A 17,713-nucleotide genomic window follows, 5' to 3' on the forward strand; every position below is an offset into this window, starting at 1 on the left:
CTACTTTTTCCCTTAAAGGGATCCTGTCATCGGAAAACATGTTTTTTCAAAACGCATCAGTTAATAGTGAAATCCATTTGCTCTTTTGAGAAATGGATTTCAGTGAAGAATTCTGCTGGAGCAGCACTATTAACTGATTCATTTTGTATAAAATGTTTTTCCCATGACAGTATCCCTTTAAAGAAGAACTAAACCCTAAAAATTAATATGGGTAAAAATGCCATGTTGTATATACTGAACTTATTGCATCAGCCTAAAGTTTCAGCTTGTCAATAGCAGCAATGATCCAGGATTTCAAACTTGTCACAGGGGGTCACCATCTTGGAAAGTGTCTGTGACACTCATATGCTCAGTGGGCTCTGATTGGCTGTTGAGAAGCTAAGCTTAGGGTCTCCTTTAAGGGCCCCTGTAATTCTGTGGGGGCCACAGCAAATGTGGACCCTGCAAGTGAACATGCAAACTGCCCATTAGACTCACCTGCTTGTTGGAGATACTGGATCTTCAATGGACGTGTGGCCTTTATCAGGATTACGCAGTAGCCGGACATATTTGTTGAAGATATCTTTAGGGGCCCGGACACCATAAAATGTTACCTTTCCATCCCTAACTTTCTGTGGAACAAGGGGAAAAATTCAATGTCATTTGCTATGTCCAAGAGAGGGATGAATTTGAACTTGGTTTTCCAAAATTAAAACTTATTAAGAGTTGCTGATGCTCCAGGAAACATATGTTGCTTTAGAAGGGTTGTTCACCTTTAAAATAACTATTAGTATGATTTAGATTTTCTCATTGTTTTTTTATTATTTGTGGTTTTTGAGTTATTTCGTTTTTTATTTAGCAGCTCTCTAGTTTGAAGTTTCAGCCATCTGGTTGCTAAGGTTCAAATTACCCAAGCAACAATGCTCTAATTTCAATGAGAGACTGAAATATGAATTGAAAGAGGAGTAATAAAAAGTAGCAATGACTATATATTTGCAGCCTCACAGAGCATTTGTTTTTAGATGGGGTCAGTGACCCCCATTTGACAGTTGGAAAGAGTCAGAAAAAGGCGGCAAATATTTGTTTTAAAAAAAATTGAAAGGCAGTTGAAAAGTTGCTTAGAATTAGCCATTCTATAACATACTTTGCTAACGATTTGGCCAAATACTAAACTGAATTCTAACTATAATTTGCATATGGAAACCAGTGAGGGGGAGGGGAAAAGAGAGCCGCGGGCGCAGCACACAAATTTTTTTACTTCCTTCTTTTGTGACAAAAAGTCACAAGGTTTCAGATTTGTTTCAGCCAGGCTCAAGGGTTCGTCCAAATCTGAATCGTGCCGAAAATGACCAAATCCCTAGTAGAGAGTCGTAGTCTGAGTCAATTTTCGATTGGTTTTCATTTTTTATTATTTGTGGATTTTTAGTTATTTAGATTTTTATTCAGCAGCTCCCCTGTTTGCAATTTTAGCAATCTGGTTGCTAGGGTCCAAATTATCCTACTGACCATGCATTGATTTGAACAAGAGACTGGAATATGAATATATATATATATATATATATATATATATATATATATATATATATATATATATATATATGTATGTATGTATGTATGTATGTATATATATATATATATATATATATATATATATATATATATATATATATATATATTGTTTACTTAAGCTATTTGTGCAAGTGTTCTCACTATTTAATTATCAGCCTACATGGGGGTGTCCACATACACCACTATAACTACACAAAATATCAAAATGGGACTTAACCCCATAGGCCCAAATTAAATACGGAGCATTGACCCTTTACCACACCCGACGTATGGGAACTATTTAATAGCAACGAGCAAGTTGCAATATATTATGGTGATACACTGTAACTGATTTGGACGGTGTGGATTACAAATGGCGCACCTCCTTTCCCTGTGACCAATTGGATTTGAAGTACCTACATTTACATATGAAGTGGAACTTTGGCTGTTTAGCCACATCACATAAGTGAACATCCATCATAGCTATATATATAGGAGCTCCTCAGAAATTGGTTATTTAGGGTTAAGGGATCCCTACACCCAGCGCAGCGCTAATTTTTATGTTTTAAGTGGTTTTAACAAGTATGTGGCATGGTAGTTAATAAAAATTGCATTTTATCCTACAATTTACAACATGGTCATGTGATAATTCTGTATAATTTGGGCCTATGGGGTTAAGTCCCATTTTGATATTTTGTGTGTATATATATATATATATATATATATATATATATATATATATATATATATATATATATATGCAGGTTCTATTTATGTTCGCAATGCCATGGGCGCATAGAGAAATGGAGAATATTATAAACTAGACATTAAGCCCGTTAAATTAACGGGCACTAGAACATATGTAACGATGGTCCGTGGGGCACATGCGCAGTAGCGCAATCCCACGGACACAGGGACTGGACGCAGAGACACTTCAACTTTATTATATAGGATATGCCTCAGAGCATCACAGGCAGCAGTGGTTTAATCTGTTATAGGACCCTGAGTGGTCCTCCACCTGCTCCCAGGCTCTGCCCCTGACCCTCTTGGTTCCACTCCAGTCCTGTCCCCTATAACAACGCTAGACCCCCTTTCAAGTATAGGCTCCAGGTGACTGACTGACTGACTGTATAGGCCCTATGTAATACACAGGACACTGGATCAGTTATGACAGTTTGGTCAACCTACAACTTTATTTATATTCCCCCAAAGCATGGAGCAAGGTGCACAGTAGAGAGCAGATAAATATGCAGGACAAATGTTTATAGAAAGGCCATTTTCAGTGTAGGCCCAATAAAAAAAGGTTTCCCATGAGAGAACTCGTCTGACCTTAATCCTAAAGCCTTTCTTCTGTAGAACGGAGAAGTAGTGGCCTCTCTTCTGTTCTTCAGTGCTGTCAAGGGACGTGGATTTACAAACCAGCACATAGTCCCAATTTAATTCCTGGAAAGGATTAGTAGTTATGAACACAAACCAATAGGCAAACATAGGACACCCACAATGCAAACACCCATAGAAATATTTACTTGCTCATTACTAACGTACACATCTATCGTATATTCTTTATCTAAGCCCACACTTTATTAGACTTATGCAGAGATTCTTATACACAGGTCTTTCTACCACCAGCTGGAATATATTTGAATCTGAAGTATAATTTCCTAAAGTTACTGGTCCATCTTTTCCCAGAAAAAAGCCCAGATTTCTGATAAGAAAAGAGAGTGAGTTTACTGCAACGCAGGTGTATTTGTCAACAAATCAAGGTGTGTCCTTATGTATTTGGTTTTTGTGTGTTGTGCTATACAGGAAGCAGACCCCATGATCACAGATCTATCTCTATAGATGAAAAGAATAACCCCCACCCAAGCCTCTCTTTAAGCTGTGGAAGGGGAACGCAGGCGGCTGGGAAATTTGGGCAGGGTGTAAGTGGACAGGAGGGCGGGGAGTGGGCGGTCACAGGGCGGGGAGTGGGCGGTCACAGGGCGGGGAGTGGGTGGCTGCAGGGCAGAAGATTTTTTTTGCATGGGGGCCCAGTGCTCTCTAGTTATGCCACAACTTATATATATATATATTTGCATTCTTCCTCTGCATTCCCTGTCCCCTCAGTTTCATGCTGATCCAGTGTGCCTTTAGAGGAAAAGGAAACCTTAAAAATGAATAGGACTAAAAATCCCATGTTTTATACACTGAACTTATTGCACCAGCCTAAAGTTTGAGCTTGTCAATAGCAGCAATGATCCAGGACTTCAAACGTGTCACAGGGGGTCACCATCTTGGAAAGTGTCTGAGACACTCACATGCTCAGTGGGCTCTGAGCAGCTGTTGAGAAGCTAAGCTTAGGGCTCGTCACTAATTATCCAGCAGAAAATGAGCTTCCCCTGTAATATAAGCTGATGCTACAGGTTTGCTGATTATTCAATTCTGATGCTAATTGCACTGGTTTCTGTACTGCCATGTAGTAATTATCTGTATTAATTATTAATCAGCCTTATATTGTGACATTTCTATTCTATGTGTACTGTATATTGTGAGTGGGTCCCTAAGCTCAGTAAGTGACAGCAGCACAGAGCATGTGCAGTGAATCAGCAGAAAAGAAGATGGGGAGCTACTGGGGCATCTTTGGAGATACAGGTATGGGATCTGTTATCCGGAAACCCATTATCCAGAAAGGTCCGAATTACGGAAAGGCCGTCTCCCATAGACTCCATTATAATCAAATAATCCAAATTTTAAAAAATGATTTCCTTTTTCTCTGTAATAATAAAACAGTACCTTGTACGCGAACCAAACTAAGATGTAATTAATCCTTATTGGAAGCAGAACCAGCCTGTTGGGTTTATTTAATGTTTACATGATTTTCTAGTAGACTTAAGGTGGGAAGATCCAAATTACGGAAAAACCTGTTATCCGGAAAGCCCTAGGTCCCGAGCATTCTGGATAATAGGTCCCATACCTGTACAGATCTTTACTGCTAAAGGACTGTGGTTGCCTTGGGCTGTTACAGAAGCCAAAAACATTATGTACAACATTTCTAGCTACTTCTTTAGTTTAACTTTCCTTGTCCATTAAGGCTATTACACCAAGGATTTGGAAGTTGGGGTAGAAATGTTGAGGGGGGCCCTCTGCTCCCCAAGTCATGACACATATGGTTAGATATACAGTGCCCCTTAGCTATGCTCTGCCTCTCCTGCCTACCCCTACTTCAGGCCCTGTCCAGCAGCCACTGGGTGTGCCATATTTATATATCTATATATATATATCTCTATATATATATATATCTCTATATCTATATATATATATCTCTATATATATATATATCTCTATATATATATATCTCTATATATATATATATCTCTATATATATATATATATATATCTCTATATATATATATATATATATATATATATATATATATATATATATATATATATATATATATATATATATATATATATATATATATATATATATGTGTGTAGAAAAACGCTTGCACTCAAATCCAGTCTTGGAGATACTGTGTGTGCTCGGTCAAAGCTTCAGCATACAATCATTCGATAAGGACCCGCACTCCAATGTTTCGTGAAAAAAGTTTTTTTATTTTTTTATTTGCACAAGTTAATATAAAAAAACTTTTTTCACGAAACATTGGAGTGCGGGTCCTTATCGAATGATATATATATATATATATATATATATATATATATATATATATATATATATATATATATATATATATATATATATATATATATATATATATATATATATATATACTGTGTATATATATATATATAATGTCCTTGCCATAACACAATGACATGTTTATTCAGAGCTGACAGAAACCTTCCTAGCTGGTGGTAGTAAGAAGCCTATTTATACCCCAACACTACAGCAGCATGCACGTGGCTTGGTACTAACAGAAACTGAATGTGGTAAGTTCCATAAGAAAATGTGTGGGTGGCAAGTTCCTTGAATCACAGGTGTGTCCCGGCCATTCATGCTTGTACAAAACAAATATCACTGTTATTTCGGTGCATTTCTTAATCAAACAGGTATAGGACTTTGTACTATTGAGAAGAGAAAACTAAAGTGAATAAACTTATTTTACATGTAACATAAAGGGGATCAAAGTGCCATTGCTGAATCACACTTACTCAGCTGTTGCTGGGCTACAAACCCCAACATACTGTAACATGTTAGGAAGGGTTTAACACACACACACCGGGCCTTACGGTACAGCAACACCAGGGTTGTATTCTTTAAACAATATTGATTGATGCAGCTCTCACGGCCAGCAGCTTTGTATTGAAATACAAAGGAATTCTCCAATGAGAGTCTATGTAATTCTGGCTCCAGGTTTTTTGATCCCGCAACTAGAGCTGAAACTTAAGACCAGTATGGCCTCCCTCCTGATGATTCATGATAGTGTAGTTTAATGAAGTCAGACTATTAGTGATGGGCGAATAAATTTGGCAGGCATGGATTTGCGACGAATTTCTGGGGAAAAATCTGCATTTTGATGCCCGTTAACTTCAATGCGTTTTGCAAATTGTTCAGACAGATCACTACAGACGATCACAATAAACTCCATGTATAGTATAGCTGCAGAATTGACTGGTAGGATGCTAGGAAGTAAGATTTTCATGGGTGAATTCTTATTGCATCTGTAATTATTTTGTTTGGTAATTTCCTTTATGGGGGGGGGGGCATAGATCCATTTTACTTTTTTATCTTTCTCTGCTTCTTTAATTTGTAGATGTCTTATAGCTCCTATTTATCAGCAGCCACCAAAAGGTAAGAGGTATAAGGAAGTCAATGCAAGTGCAATTTTAGATGCAAATTGTCATTTTTTTACCCATTATATAGTGTTTACTTCCTCAACAATTCCAGTAGCCTCGCTGTTAGCTTGTCCATCGCAATTGATCTTAATGTGCCAAAACAGATACAATTGTCCTTGCTTTTGAGGTGCAAGTTGTGCCCAGCGTCGGACTGGGGCATTGGGGGCTCCTCGGGGCTGCTACAATAAGTGCCCTCCTTACAGCAAAGAGGGCCCCCTCCTGATGTCCACTAACTCCCACATGCTCTACGTCACATTGAAGTTGTGTCGTGTCCTGTACCACCATCCAGGAAGCCGATCAGGAGAGCCACTCTGGGTGGGTCCCATGAGGGCCTGGGCCCACTGTTTTTTCTCCCAGTGTCCCACCCGACCAATCCGACCCTGGTAGAGCCTAGCATTTTCAGAGTGGAGGCTGTGCTTATTAACACAACCCGCTGTGGAGCGATGGATCTACCTCCAGGATCAGGGTGACAGTAGACCCAGGGTTCCCCAGCATCAGTAGAAGCAGTTGCATAGCATTCAGTAGAAGAAGCTGAATCTGATCCAGTGACCTGCAGATTACTATGCAGTCTGTTCTATCTCTGTTTTGTGTAATTAGACAGATACTGTAAGCTCCTGGTTCGATACCTTGGTTTCCTTGAGGTTCCTCATTCCCCTGGTCCAGTTCCTTGTGTTGATTCCTGGTTAGACCCTGGTTTCCTTGAGGTTCCTCATTCGCCTGTTCCAGTTCCTTGTGTTGATTCCTGGTTAGACCCTGGTTTCCTTGAGGTTCCTCATTCCCCTGGTCCAGTTCCTTGTGTTGATTCCTGGTTAGACCCTGGTTTCCTTGAGGTTCCTCATTCCCCTGGTCCAGTTCCTTGTGTTGATTCCTGGTTAGACCCTGGCTTGTTCCTGTTCTTCAAGTTTGCCTCACGTTTCTAAGGTTGTTTTCTGGTACTGACTCTCTCTCTCTAAACTTACATTTGGCTCCCTTGTGGGAGTGGCTGGATTGTCGTGTCCTGGCTATACAGGAAAAGCAGAGAGCAAGGTCCAAAACTAAAGATAGCTGTTATAGGCTAAAGCGCACCTAGAACAAAACCGGGTCACTCCCATGGTGTTTGGAATTGCCTTACATGACAGGTATCAAATAAGGAAGAGATAGCTTGTTACCCATTATGAAAGAGAAATTTCACAGATCACCCTTATATAGGATAAAAGAGAGAGCTATAAAAAGCCACTAAAATTCCTATGCAAGTGGATAGAGAGCTAGGGATCCCCTCTTCAGGTGACCTGTGTTGAACTCTATTTTCATTAAATATATTCTCTATGCCCTATACAGGTTGAGTTACGTAGTTGAAATAGGGATGTGAGGTTGGTGATCCATTCCAGTTACTTACTTGGTTCTCAATGAAATCCATAAGTGGTAAATCTTCACGCCACGGTGTTCTTGGCTGCTCCTAATAAAGGAAAGGGTGTTTAATATAAGATCAGCTTGTGCATGTCCATATACACAGTAAATATACATATATATTGTCACACACCCGAGTTAGGTATCCTTGGTGCGACATTGCTGATGCTACAGGCAAAGTAGCAGGAGATAAATGTAGTGCTGTTTTTTTTTTTTTAGATTAAACATACAGATAATAAATGTTTTTGTAATGAGACTTACCTGTCTATGGTCTTACCTGTCTATAGGTATGAATCACCCATTTTACATTTCATTAAGGTACTTTTGTCTTTTTTTCTGCAGGCAGCAGGTATGTGGAGAGACCTGAGCAATACCTATCATCCTTTACTTATATACTGTTTGGGCTGTAGGCATCCCATGCTCCTCTCCTATTCATCTCCTAATTTGCATGTCATTCAGATGCACAAGTTAGGGAGAAGTGGAGCCCACCTTATACTTACAGTCCACTCTATGCCTGCACCCATCTATGCCATGTTCTGCACCTTGCACTCAGGGGTACAGCACAGCCAGACCCAGGGCACAAGGGGAACACATTTTCACACATTGGCCCTGCCCTGGGTCTACATAAACGACCCCTAGTATTATTTAGATCCTATTTACATGTATACAGATAATCATATAGGTAACTTGAAACCTAATCATTTCGGTCTGATGATTTCCCAGCAGAAACCTGAATCCATGCATATTTGGGACAATGCACACAGGATTAAGTGACTGAAAACCAAGAAAAGACCACAGGTTTATAGCGACTAATCATGGCTTTTCATTCCAACGGGGGACCGCTGAATACTAATTGCTGATTGGCTGCTAGGAGTTATCAGATCTGGAGGCAATATCGGGCTGATCCGATCGTGGGCCCTAGGGATTTTTAGTCCCATCCGATCGAGATCTGGCCGACTTTTGACTAGATCTCAATCGGGGAAGCCCATCTGGGGGCCCCATACACGGGCCGATAAGCTGCCGATTCGTTCTGTCGGCAGCTTTTATCGGCCCGTGTGTGGCCACCTTTACTCTAGGTTACTGCTATCACTCGCTAATCACTTGCATACATACATACATATATATATGGTATAAAATACATATAAAAATGATCACATTCCTCTTCTTAGCTGAGAAAGATAGGTCAATAACTTCCCTGCTTTTAATAGAATGGTAACAGGAGAAACACGGGTTGTGAATGTAATGAACGGAGCTCACCCTTCCTTGTGGCGTCTCGGCCGCAGCTCTCGCGATACTCCGGCAACTCCAAGCCGGTATTTACAAGGCAAAATCTGTGTATCGCTGTTCAGCGCTGGCCCGTCCCCATCAAGACTCGCCACACTTATTCTTTGAAAAGCGGCTTTTATTCAGCTTGCATAAGTGATAACAGGCAGTGGGTAAGTGGTGCGAACTAACGCGTTTCGTGCCCTCTCTTATTGGCACTTCATCAGATGAAGTGCCAATAAGAGAGGGCACGAAACGCGTTAGTTCGCACCACTTACCCACTGCCTGTTATCACTTATGCAAGCTGAATAAAAGCCGCTTTTCAAAGAATAAGTGTGGCGAGTCTTGATGGGGACGGGCCAGCGCTGAACAGCGATACACAGATTTTGCCTTTTAATAGAATGGGCCTGCATCATGAGTCACAATAAAATAGACAAATAAACTCCCAGAAAGCACAACTTTGCCGGTCATTGCACCAGACGAAGTACTGCCTCTTTAAAAAAAAACTTCGACCCCCTACTTCGGCATCTAAAAGCTACCGAAGTCAATGTTAACCTATGGGGAAGGTCCCCATAGGCTTGCCTAAGTTTTCTTGATCGAAGGATATTCCTTCGATCGTTGGATTAAAATCCTTCGAATCGAACGATTCGAAGGATTTAATCGTTCGATCGAAGGAATTATCCTTCGATAGTTCGATCGCAGCATTTGCACTAAATCCTTCGACTTCGATATTCGAAGTCGAAGGATTTTAGTTCCTAGTCGAATATCGAGGGTTAATTAACCCTCGATATTCGACTCTTGATGAATCGGCCCCTTTACTTTTAGTATGATGTAGAGAGTGACATTCTGAGACAATTTGCAATTAGTTTTTATATTTTAATATTTAAGTTTTTTGAGTTATTTAGCTTTTTATTCAGCAGCTCTCCAGTTTGTAGTTTCAGTAATCTGGTTGCTATGGGCCAAATAACCCTAGCAACCCGGCATTGATTTGAATAGGAATCTGGAATTTGAATAGGAGAGGCCTGAATAGAAAGATGAGTAATAAAAAGAAGCAATAATACAGGTCATTTGCTTTTTAGATGTGGTCAGTGACCCACATTTGAAAGCTTGAAAGAGTCAGAAGAAGACGGTAAATACTTCAAAAACTATAAAAAAATAAATAATGAAGACCTATTGAAAATGGGTAATTCTATTACATATTAAAAGTTAACTTTCCCTTTGTCTTCTGATTTAAACAAATCACTTTCTTATTAAATAATAACCACTCAATCACGGACTTATTTACTGGCCACTCAGTTGGGGACATTATGCTACTACCAGGGCAGTCTTTAATCAGTTACATTAGTAATAACCCCCAGCACCTCTACAACTGAAAATCACTGTTGCAGAGCTTTGGGAAGATACAGTATGTTGTAGACAGTAATATTTTAAAGGATTACTATTAAACTTTATATAGTGCTGAAATATTCTGCATTGCTATACATTGTTCACTTCAGCCAGTGAAGCTTACAATCTAAGGTCTCTATCCTAATCACACAGACCATGGTTCATTTTATCTGCAGCCAGTTAGCCTGCCTCTGTGTTTTTGGATTTTGGAGGAAACCCATGCAGAGACAGGGGCAACATACAAATTGCAGTTACTTCCCTGGCTGGAATTAGACCCAGGTCCCCAGCCAATGGCGAAACTATAGAGGCAGCTTCCTCTATAGCCAAAAATAACCCCCCCTTCCCCAGCCTCTCTCTTACTGTAATGGGGAAGCATGTGGACACTGGTGGGATAGTGGGTGGAGTCTGGGGAGTGGGCGGAGTCCAGGCAGGGAGTGGGCAGAGACAGATGTGGGTGGGAAGATGGGGATCGGAGTGCGCCAATGTCCGCAGCACTAGAATTAGATTTTTATCCTGCTATTCTTCTGCAGGAATGGTTGTGGTATCCATAGGTGGAAAATAAAAAAAAGGGGGCTTTGTTTTACACCTTTGAAAACCCAAATTTGTATTTAGGTTTGGTGCTGCCAACAGGCTAGCGTCTAGCACCATGCTCAGATAAGCTGCCAGTGATTCTACTGTAGATAAATGTTATATAGGAACATGGGGGCACAGTGCCCAAAAGCCAGTTGGTACAGTGGAATAGGAAAGACCTGATATAGCCATAGCTGTGAGTTTGAATCTGGGTGGACAGGATGAAAGCATTTTTGGAGAAGCAGAATATTCATTGGGCCATAAAGTAAATATAGTTGACATCAATAAATTGTGTAAAACCTACACAAAACAACATTTTAACACAAAACCTATACTTGATAGGAAACTGCAGTCCTAGTCAATGGCCCAGAGCTGTTTCACATGCAAATACTGATTATGTTTGCTCTCCTACTGTTTGTATATTCTGCTACTGGATAATATTTAGAGAAGTGCAATATGTGACATTCCTATCCAGCGATATTGCTTCATAGTATAGGAAACCAGACACCTCTGTACAACCCCTATACGGTGCTTTATTTTCATTCAATGTGCATAATTGTCACAAACGGCACCCTAAATCCCGAACCAGTGCTAGACTCCCTTGTCTCGGCTCTTGCTTCTGCCTATAACAGACGACCTTTTACCTTGGGAGGAGCCCTCAGCTAATTGGATGCAGCCAGGTCTTACTAAGAGGGGAGCAAAGCTGAAGGTTCTGGACAAGCACAGGGGCACGATCGGCTCACCAAAAATACTAGATGGAAGAACGCCACTTGGAAGACATGCCAGACAACACAGCGTGGAACAGGCAGGCCGGGCCAGCACAAGCAGAGTAGAGAATAGTCAGACAGGCCGGGATCAGGATTGGAGAATGTAAAATAGTCAGCAGACAGGCAAAAAGTCAGATTGGAGAGTTCGGAGTGCAGGCTAGGGAGAGGTTATAGTAGTCAAGCAGGCAGGCAAGGATCAATAACAATAGATCAAAAAGGATTCACAAGGAATAAACACCCAGGAACAAGCTGAATTGAACCTAACAACTGGCAACGTCTATAGCACTGAATTCCCCTTAAGTACATTTGAATTTCGCGTCATTGCGCAATGGTGTCATCATGCCGGCGTCATTGCGCCTATGAAGCCTATGGAAGTGTGCGACGTGTGCCCAATAGAGGAAACCGGCACACAGAGGAGAAGGACGCATGCGGCGGGCGCCCCCGCTGGAGGCGGGGCGGAAGTCCCTGCCGGCCATTAGAGCACCAGTGTAAGCCACTGGACCACCAGGGTAACTTATCGTTACAATAACATATTGTTTCTCCACCTCTGTAGTTACATCACTGAGTAACTGCATATATTAAAAAACATAAAAACATGAAACTAGAACCTGTGAAAAAACATGAAACTATAACCTGTGAAATTATACATGTTACTCCAGAGCTTACTTAATTTTTTCTTGGCAACAAATATCCAGTTGTAGAGGCAACAAATATCCAGTTGTAGAGGCAACAAATATCCAGTTGTAGAGGATAGAGGTTCATTCTACTACATTGTATAGTGTGATAGACACAAATGGCTGCTGACCCTGTTTATCACCCATAATAAGGACTAAAACCATTGCATTTTACATTTCAAGTAAATCATTAGTTAAAAGTCTGAGCAACACTGGGCTGGAGAATATTGAGAAGAGTTCTCGGTCCTACATATTGTCAGAGAACGGTGCTGCGACCTTATGTTTGTAATGGTTACTGTAACTAATATCTATACCATTTGCCTATAGCCTAACAAAGAACAACTTCTGCATAGGAAGACTATATTATCAGCTGTACACGTGAGGGGTAATTGCCTAATCATGATAGTAAAGGGGCATTATACATTTATTTTTCAATATCGCAACGGATTTTGTTCTATTGGTTATATTATGGGACATATCTACATATAGTTTCTTTTGATTTTTCTCTCCAAGTTTCTATGATACTACTAGTGGCTCAGCTCATAGTTTGAGCATTGCCTAAGCCGTGACTCTGTTTGTTGGTGGCTGGCCACAAGCTTTCTTGCCACCTAAGGGCATACTTTATATGCCATTATACCATTACCAGAAACCAGATATTGGGCATGGCCTAACATTCAGGTAGTGTGGCATTATTAACATTTATTATTAACATTCATTTATATAGCACCAGCATAATTTGCAGCGCTTGTGCCATAATGTAACTAGGGATGTTGTAACTAGGGATGCACCGAATCCAGGATTCGGATCGGGATTCGGCAAGGATTTGGCCTTTTTGAGCAGGATTCGGATGAATCCTTCTGCCTGGCCGAACCGAATCCGAATCTTAATTTGCATATGTAAATTAGGGACAGGGAGGGAAATCACGTGACTTTGGTCACAAAACAAGGAAGTAAAAATGGTTTCCCCTTCCCACCCCTAATTTGCATATGCAAATTAGGGTTCGGATTCGGTTCAGTATTCGCCGAATCTTTCGCAAAGGATTCGGGGATTCAGCCGAATCCAAAAAAGCGGATTCGGTGCATCCCTACTCTTTATTGGTTTAGAAATGGTTGTCCTTTATGTAATATCAATGTATACCCCTATTTATTGTACAGCGCTTCAGAATATGTTGGCGATTTATATATGTGTAGGGACCCCTACTGGGTAATCTGCCCTGCAGCTTTAAGGCCCCCACCTTTTTTCTTAGAGTGATCTGCCAGGAGAGAATGACACTCCCCTGCTACACTGCTATATAGTGTGAGTAGGGAGTGGCCTCTTCCTCTTTGGCCTGTGGATGGTGATCCAGCTGGGTGTGCTCAGGAGAGCCTGGGTACAGCTAGGCCCAGAAAGGCCCATGTGCTTTGGAGAAGAAGTCGGGGACCAGGAAACCCCGTGAATGAGGAATAGTTACACTAGGGCAGACTTGTAATAGTCTCTGTAGGAGAGAAAGGCAGAGAGGTGAGAGAGAAAGAGCAGCTGAAGCTCCAACAAGGATTTGCAGTAAGGGAGTAGCTTCCCAGAGGCTTTATGTGTTGCCTCCAGTCAGGGACCTCAGTGAAGAGGGACTGTAGGGTAGAAGCTGCTTTCCTGACAACTTCCAGGAGGGAATGTGTGTGAATACTGCAAATGTCTAATGGAGACCTTTCCTCTGTGAGAAATGCCTAATGCCTGCAGCTCTGTGTGAGAAATGTGCTATTGCCTCAGCTCCTGCCTGACTACTAAACCTGTGGTCACTTGCCTCGTGCATGGTTAATAAACCGTTTCTGTTTTACTGCAAGAACCTCCTGGCGCCCATCTTTTGTTATATGCACAGTAGCCTGGGGGATGTAGTTGCACTACACCATAGAGGGAACACTTCCACATGGCGAAGGCCCTGACCCTGTTGTGTGAGTCGCAGTGTAACCCGTGCTTCTACTGCTAGCTGGACCGTTTAACTATTTGTGTGCTATGCAGCCCAAATAGGTGTTACATATGCATCTATATAATAATTGTTAATACTCTTCAGTAGGCTTCATACTGCAAGAACATGTAAGGCTATGGCAAATTTTTAATTTCTTTTCTAAGGAGCACCAGAGTTAAGAAGTGTATAACAATGGAAAAGAATAATCATAATTTTCAACCAGCAGCAGAGGTTAATCTTAAAGGGGAACTATCGCGAAAATGAAAAGTTAATAGAAGCTTCAACGATACTGAAATAAGAAACTTTTTTAATGCGATAAATTAAATATTCTTCATTGTTTCTGTCTTCATGCAGCAGTTGAATGTCAGTTAATCATTGACAGTAAGATCCAATATATCTTATAGGGGGCTCCCTTTCCTAGCAGATGAATTAGCGCTCACTCAAATAACTGATTCCAGTACAAACAAAATCTAACAAAATAACTGCCTTTTTCACAAATCCTGCATGTAGAGAGACATGATGTCTGAGGATTTTAAATAGAGTGAGCTCTAATACATCTTCTAGGCCAGGGGTGTCCAACCTTTTGGTTTCCCCGGGCCACATTGGAAAAAGAAAAATTGTCTGGGGCCACACATGAAATACACAAACACTTTTGTTTTGTAAAAGTAAAGAAAATACACAGAAAAGAACTACAATACCAGTTGGATAACCAGATGGAGCTATACACTGGAATATGGGACACCTGGATATTAAATAGACTTATTATAATATTATTATGACGTTTCCTCGGGAACTGAGCGTTTCAAGCTGGGCCACATTCATATCCATCCTGGGCCGCATGTGGCCCTCGGGCCGCAGGCAGCGCCGGATTTCAATGTGCGGCGCCCCTAGGCCGCGCGGTCCGACCAGGCGGCCGCGCGGTCCTAGCGCCCACCTCACCTCCCCTTCCCAGCGCGCCTGCGTTTTTTCGCCTTCGCAGCTGCTGTAATTGAATGGGGACGCACGCGTCCCCATAGTGCGGCTGGGCGGCATGCCGCCCCTATTTTTTTGCCGCCCTAGGCCCGGGCCTATGCGGCCTTGCCGCAAATCCGGGCCTGGCCGCAGGTTGGACACCCCTGTTCTAGGCAAAGGGAGCCCCCCTATATGATGTATTGGATCTAACTGTCAATGATTATCTGACACCCAACTGCTGCATAAAGAGAGAATGAAGAGAAACAGATGCTGAGAGAAGAATAGTGAAAATAAACTTGATTATTTCAAAAACAATACAGAATTTTTAATTCATTCTAATTATAAAACTTCTCATTTCAGTATGCTGAAGCTTATATTAAATTTTCATTTTCGCAATAGTTCCCCTACTTTTTCACCTACAGGTTTGGAAGGACTAGTAAAGGGGGCAGGCTTTATCACCTCAGTAAATTATAAAACTATGAAGAATAAAAATCTAAATAAGACACCATAAACACCATCGAATTTATAAATGATTTTCCGTGGGAACCAGGATATATACTGTACATGTGATGTAACATCTCTATACACTGTTATTGAGCACAAGCAAGGCATAGCAGCCACCATAATATTTTCTGGACCAAGAAGAAGCAATGGAAAAAGATCAGACAACTTTTTTACTAAAATTGACTTTATACTCAAAAAGAATTACTTCTGGTTTGATGGGGACTATTTTTTACAAACTTAAGGGACAGCAATGGGAACAATATTTGCACCGAGCACACTTTTTCTAACAAATAATTCTGATTTAGTAGCATGGAAACGGTATATCGACGACTGCCTGTTCATATGGAAGGGCCCAGAGATGAAACTTATTGAGTTTTTAAATAAACTCAATATTAACAACTTTAACATAAAATTAACCACTAACTACAGAACGGAAAGGGTTAACTTCCTGGACCTTTTCGATCCTTGTGAACAAAGGCAGATTAGAAACAAGCATATATCGCAAACCAACAGACTGCAATGGCTTTATTCCAACCAAAAGCTGCCCCCATAGAAAATGGATAAATAATATCCCTTTTAGCCATAAAAAGAAACTGTAGCCGATCAGTGGATTACGAAAAAGAATGCCAAATTCTAAAAGTCCAATTTAAGGATAAAGGGTATAATGAGATATTACAGAATGCAAAATATAAATGTGATATGAAAAATCGTAATGTCCGACTGAAAGAAAAAAACAAAGGAAGGAATGATTCCAAATTGATGGAAGTAATTCCGTTTATCACCATATTCAATAAGTCAAATAAAAATTTGGAAAACATTATTAAGAAACACTGCCATATTTTAAGGCAAGATAAAGACTTTCATACCTTGTATGATATAAAAGAAACCAAGAACAATAAAACAGATTCTAGTACCAAGCTGTCTTTAGAAACACACACAAGAATCACACAATGTTTTTTAATAAACAACATGCAAGTCCTGCAAAGCCTGTAGAACATGTAAAAACCAGGACAAAAAAAAAAGCCAATACAATTTCAATCGAATTTAACCAATGATCAATCTGTCATAAAAAATATAATAACGCAACTAGTGATGGGCGAATTTGCGAAACGGCGCCGGCGTCCGTTTTTTTGATGCCGGCGTCCATTTTTTTACTAAACATATATTTAAAGCGCCCACTGCTTTAGCCGAATGTGAGTAGTTCTAATAAATGGTACCAGTTTGTGCAACTAAACATAACACACTATCAGCTTTAGCCTCTTTCCTATAGGCACGTATTAATTTGAAGCACATCACTACTTTTTGCTTTTATTCTGACTTTGAGGACAAGTGGATCCCGTAACACAAGTTGGTGCTGCAGCAAAGCAACCCCCTGCATTGAGTTTGTGGAGTTCACCTATTTCATAGTACCTTGTACTTGATTCTTACTGGAGGCAAAACAATCTTCTTGGGGTTATTTAAAGTTTAATTGATATTTTAGTAGACTTAAAATATGAAGATCCAAATTACAGAAAGACCCCAAATCCAGAAAACCACAGGTACCAAGCATTTTGGATACTAGGTCCCATTTGGCAATTGGAAAAAATGCCTGCAGCATGTAAGCTTAATGGAACTATGCTATGAGATTGTGTGATGCTGAAAAGTGAGTTTGTCTCCAAAGAAAAGAATTTTTCAGTTAGTAGATAATGTCACGCTAAAGAGTAAGTACAATGCAATATAGTATTCTGGTTCTCTATATAGCATTGTTTTGTTTTAGTTAGCCTTGTTCTAACATTTTTGAATGATGAGGGTGATCTTGCCTAGAGGCTACTTGAATACCTTGTCTGAGGCAGGACAATCTGCAGGGCTGTACTTTCTGTATTGGCACAAGGGCTTTTGCCTAGGGTGGACAATTCAAGGGGTCAGCC

The 17,713-nt window shown here is 40.5% G+C and overlaps 1 protein-coding gene across 5 annotated transcripts in view; it reads right to left on the bottom strand.

Annotated features, from left to right (window-relative positions):
• ano9.L (anoctamin 9 L homeolog) overlaps positions 1–17,713 on the bottom strand; it is a 54,767-nt gene that overhangs the window by 25,965 nt on the left and 11,089 nt on the right. For 4 of the 5 annotated variants that reach the window (XR_005966879.1, XM_018257472.2, XM_018257469.2 and 1 more), the window contains exons 2-4: positions 7,742–7,801; positions 2,857–2,970; positions 478–611 (exon numbers count right to left, since the gene is read on the bottom strand). Coding sequence is in view for 4 of the 5 variants with exons in the window: in XM_018257472.2 (XP_018112961.1) it covers positions 478–611; positions 2,857–2,970; positions 7,742–7,801 (308 nt within the window). In the remaining variant the exon portion in view is untranslated. Of the gene's footprint in view, positions 1–477; positions 612–2,856; positions 2,971–6,992; positions 7,260–7,741; positions 7,802–17,713 lie in introns of those variants that run through there. The other variant, XM_018257470.2, reaches the window with a different exon arrangement.

Source organism: Xenopus laevis, chromosome 4L, assembly GCF_017654675.1.
Source record: "Xenopus laevis strain J_2021 chromosome 4L, Xenopus_laevis_v10.1, whole genome shotgun sequence".
NCBI lineage: Eukaryota > Metazoa > Chordata > Amphibia > Anura > Pipidae > Xenopus > Xenopus laevis.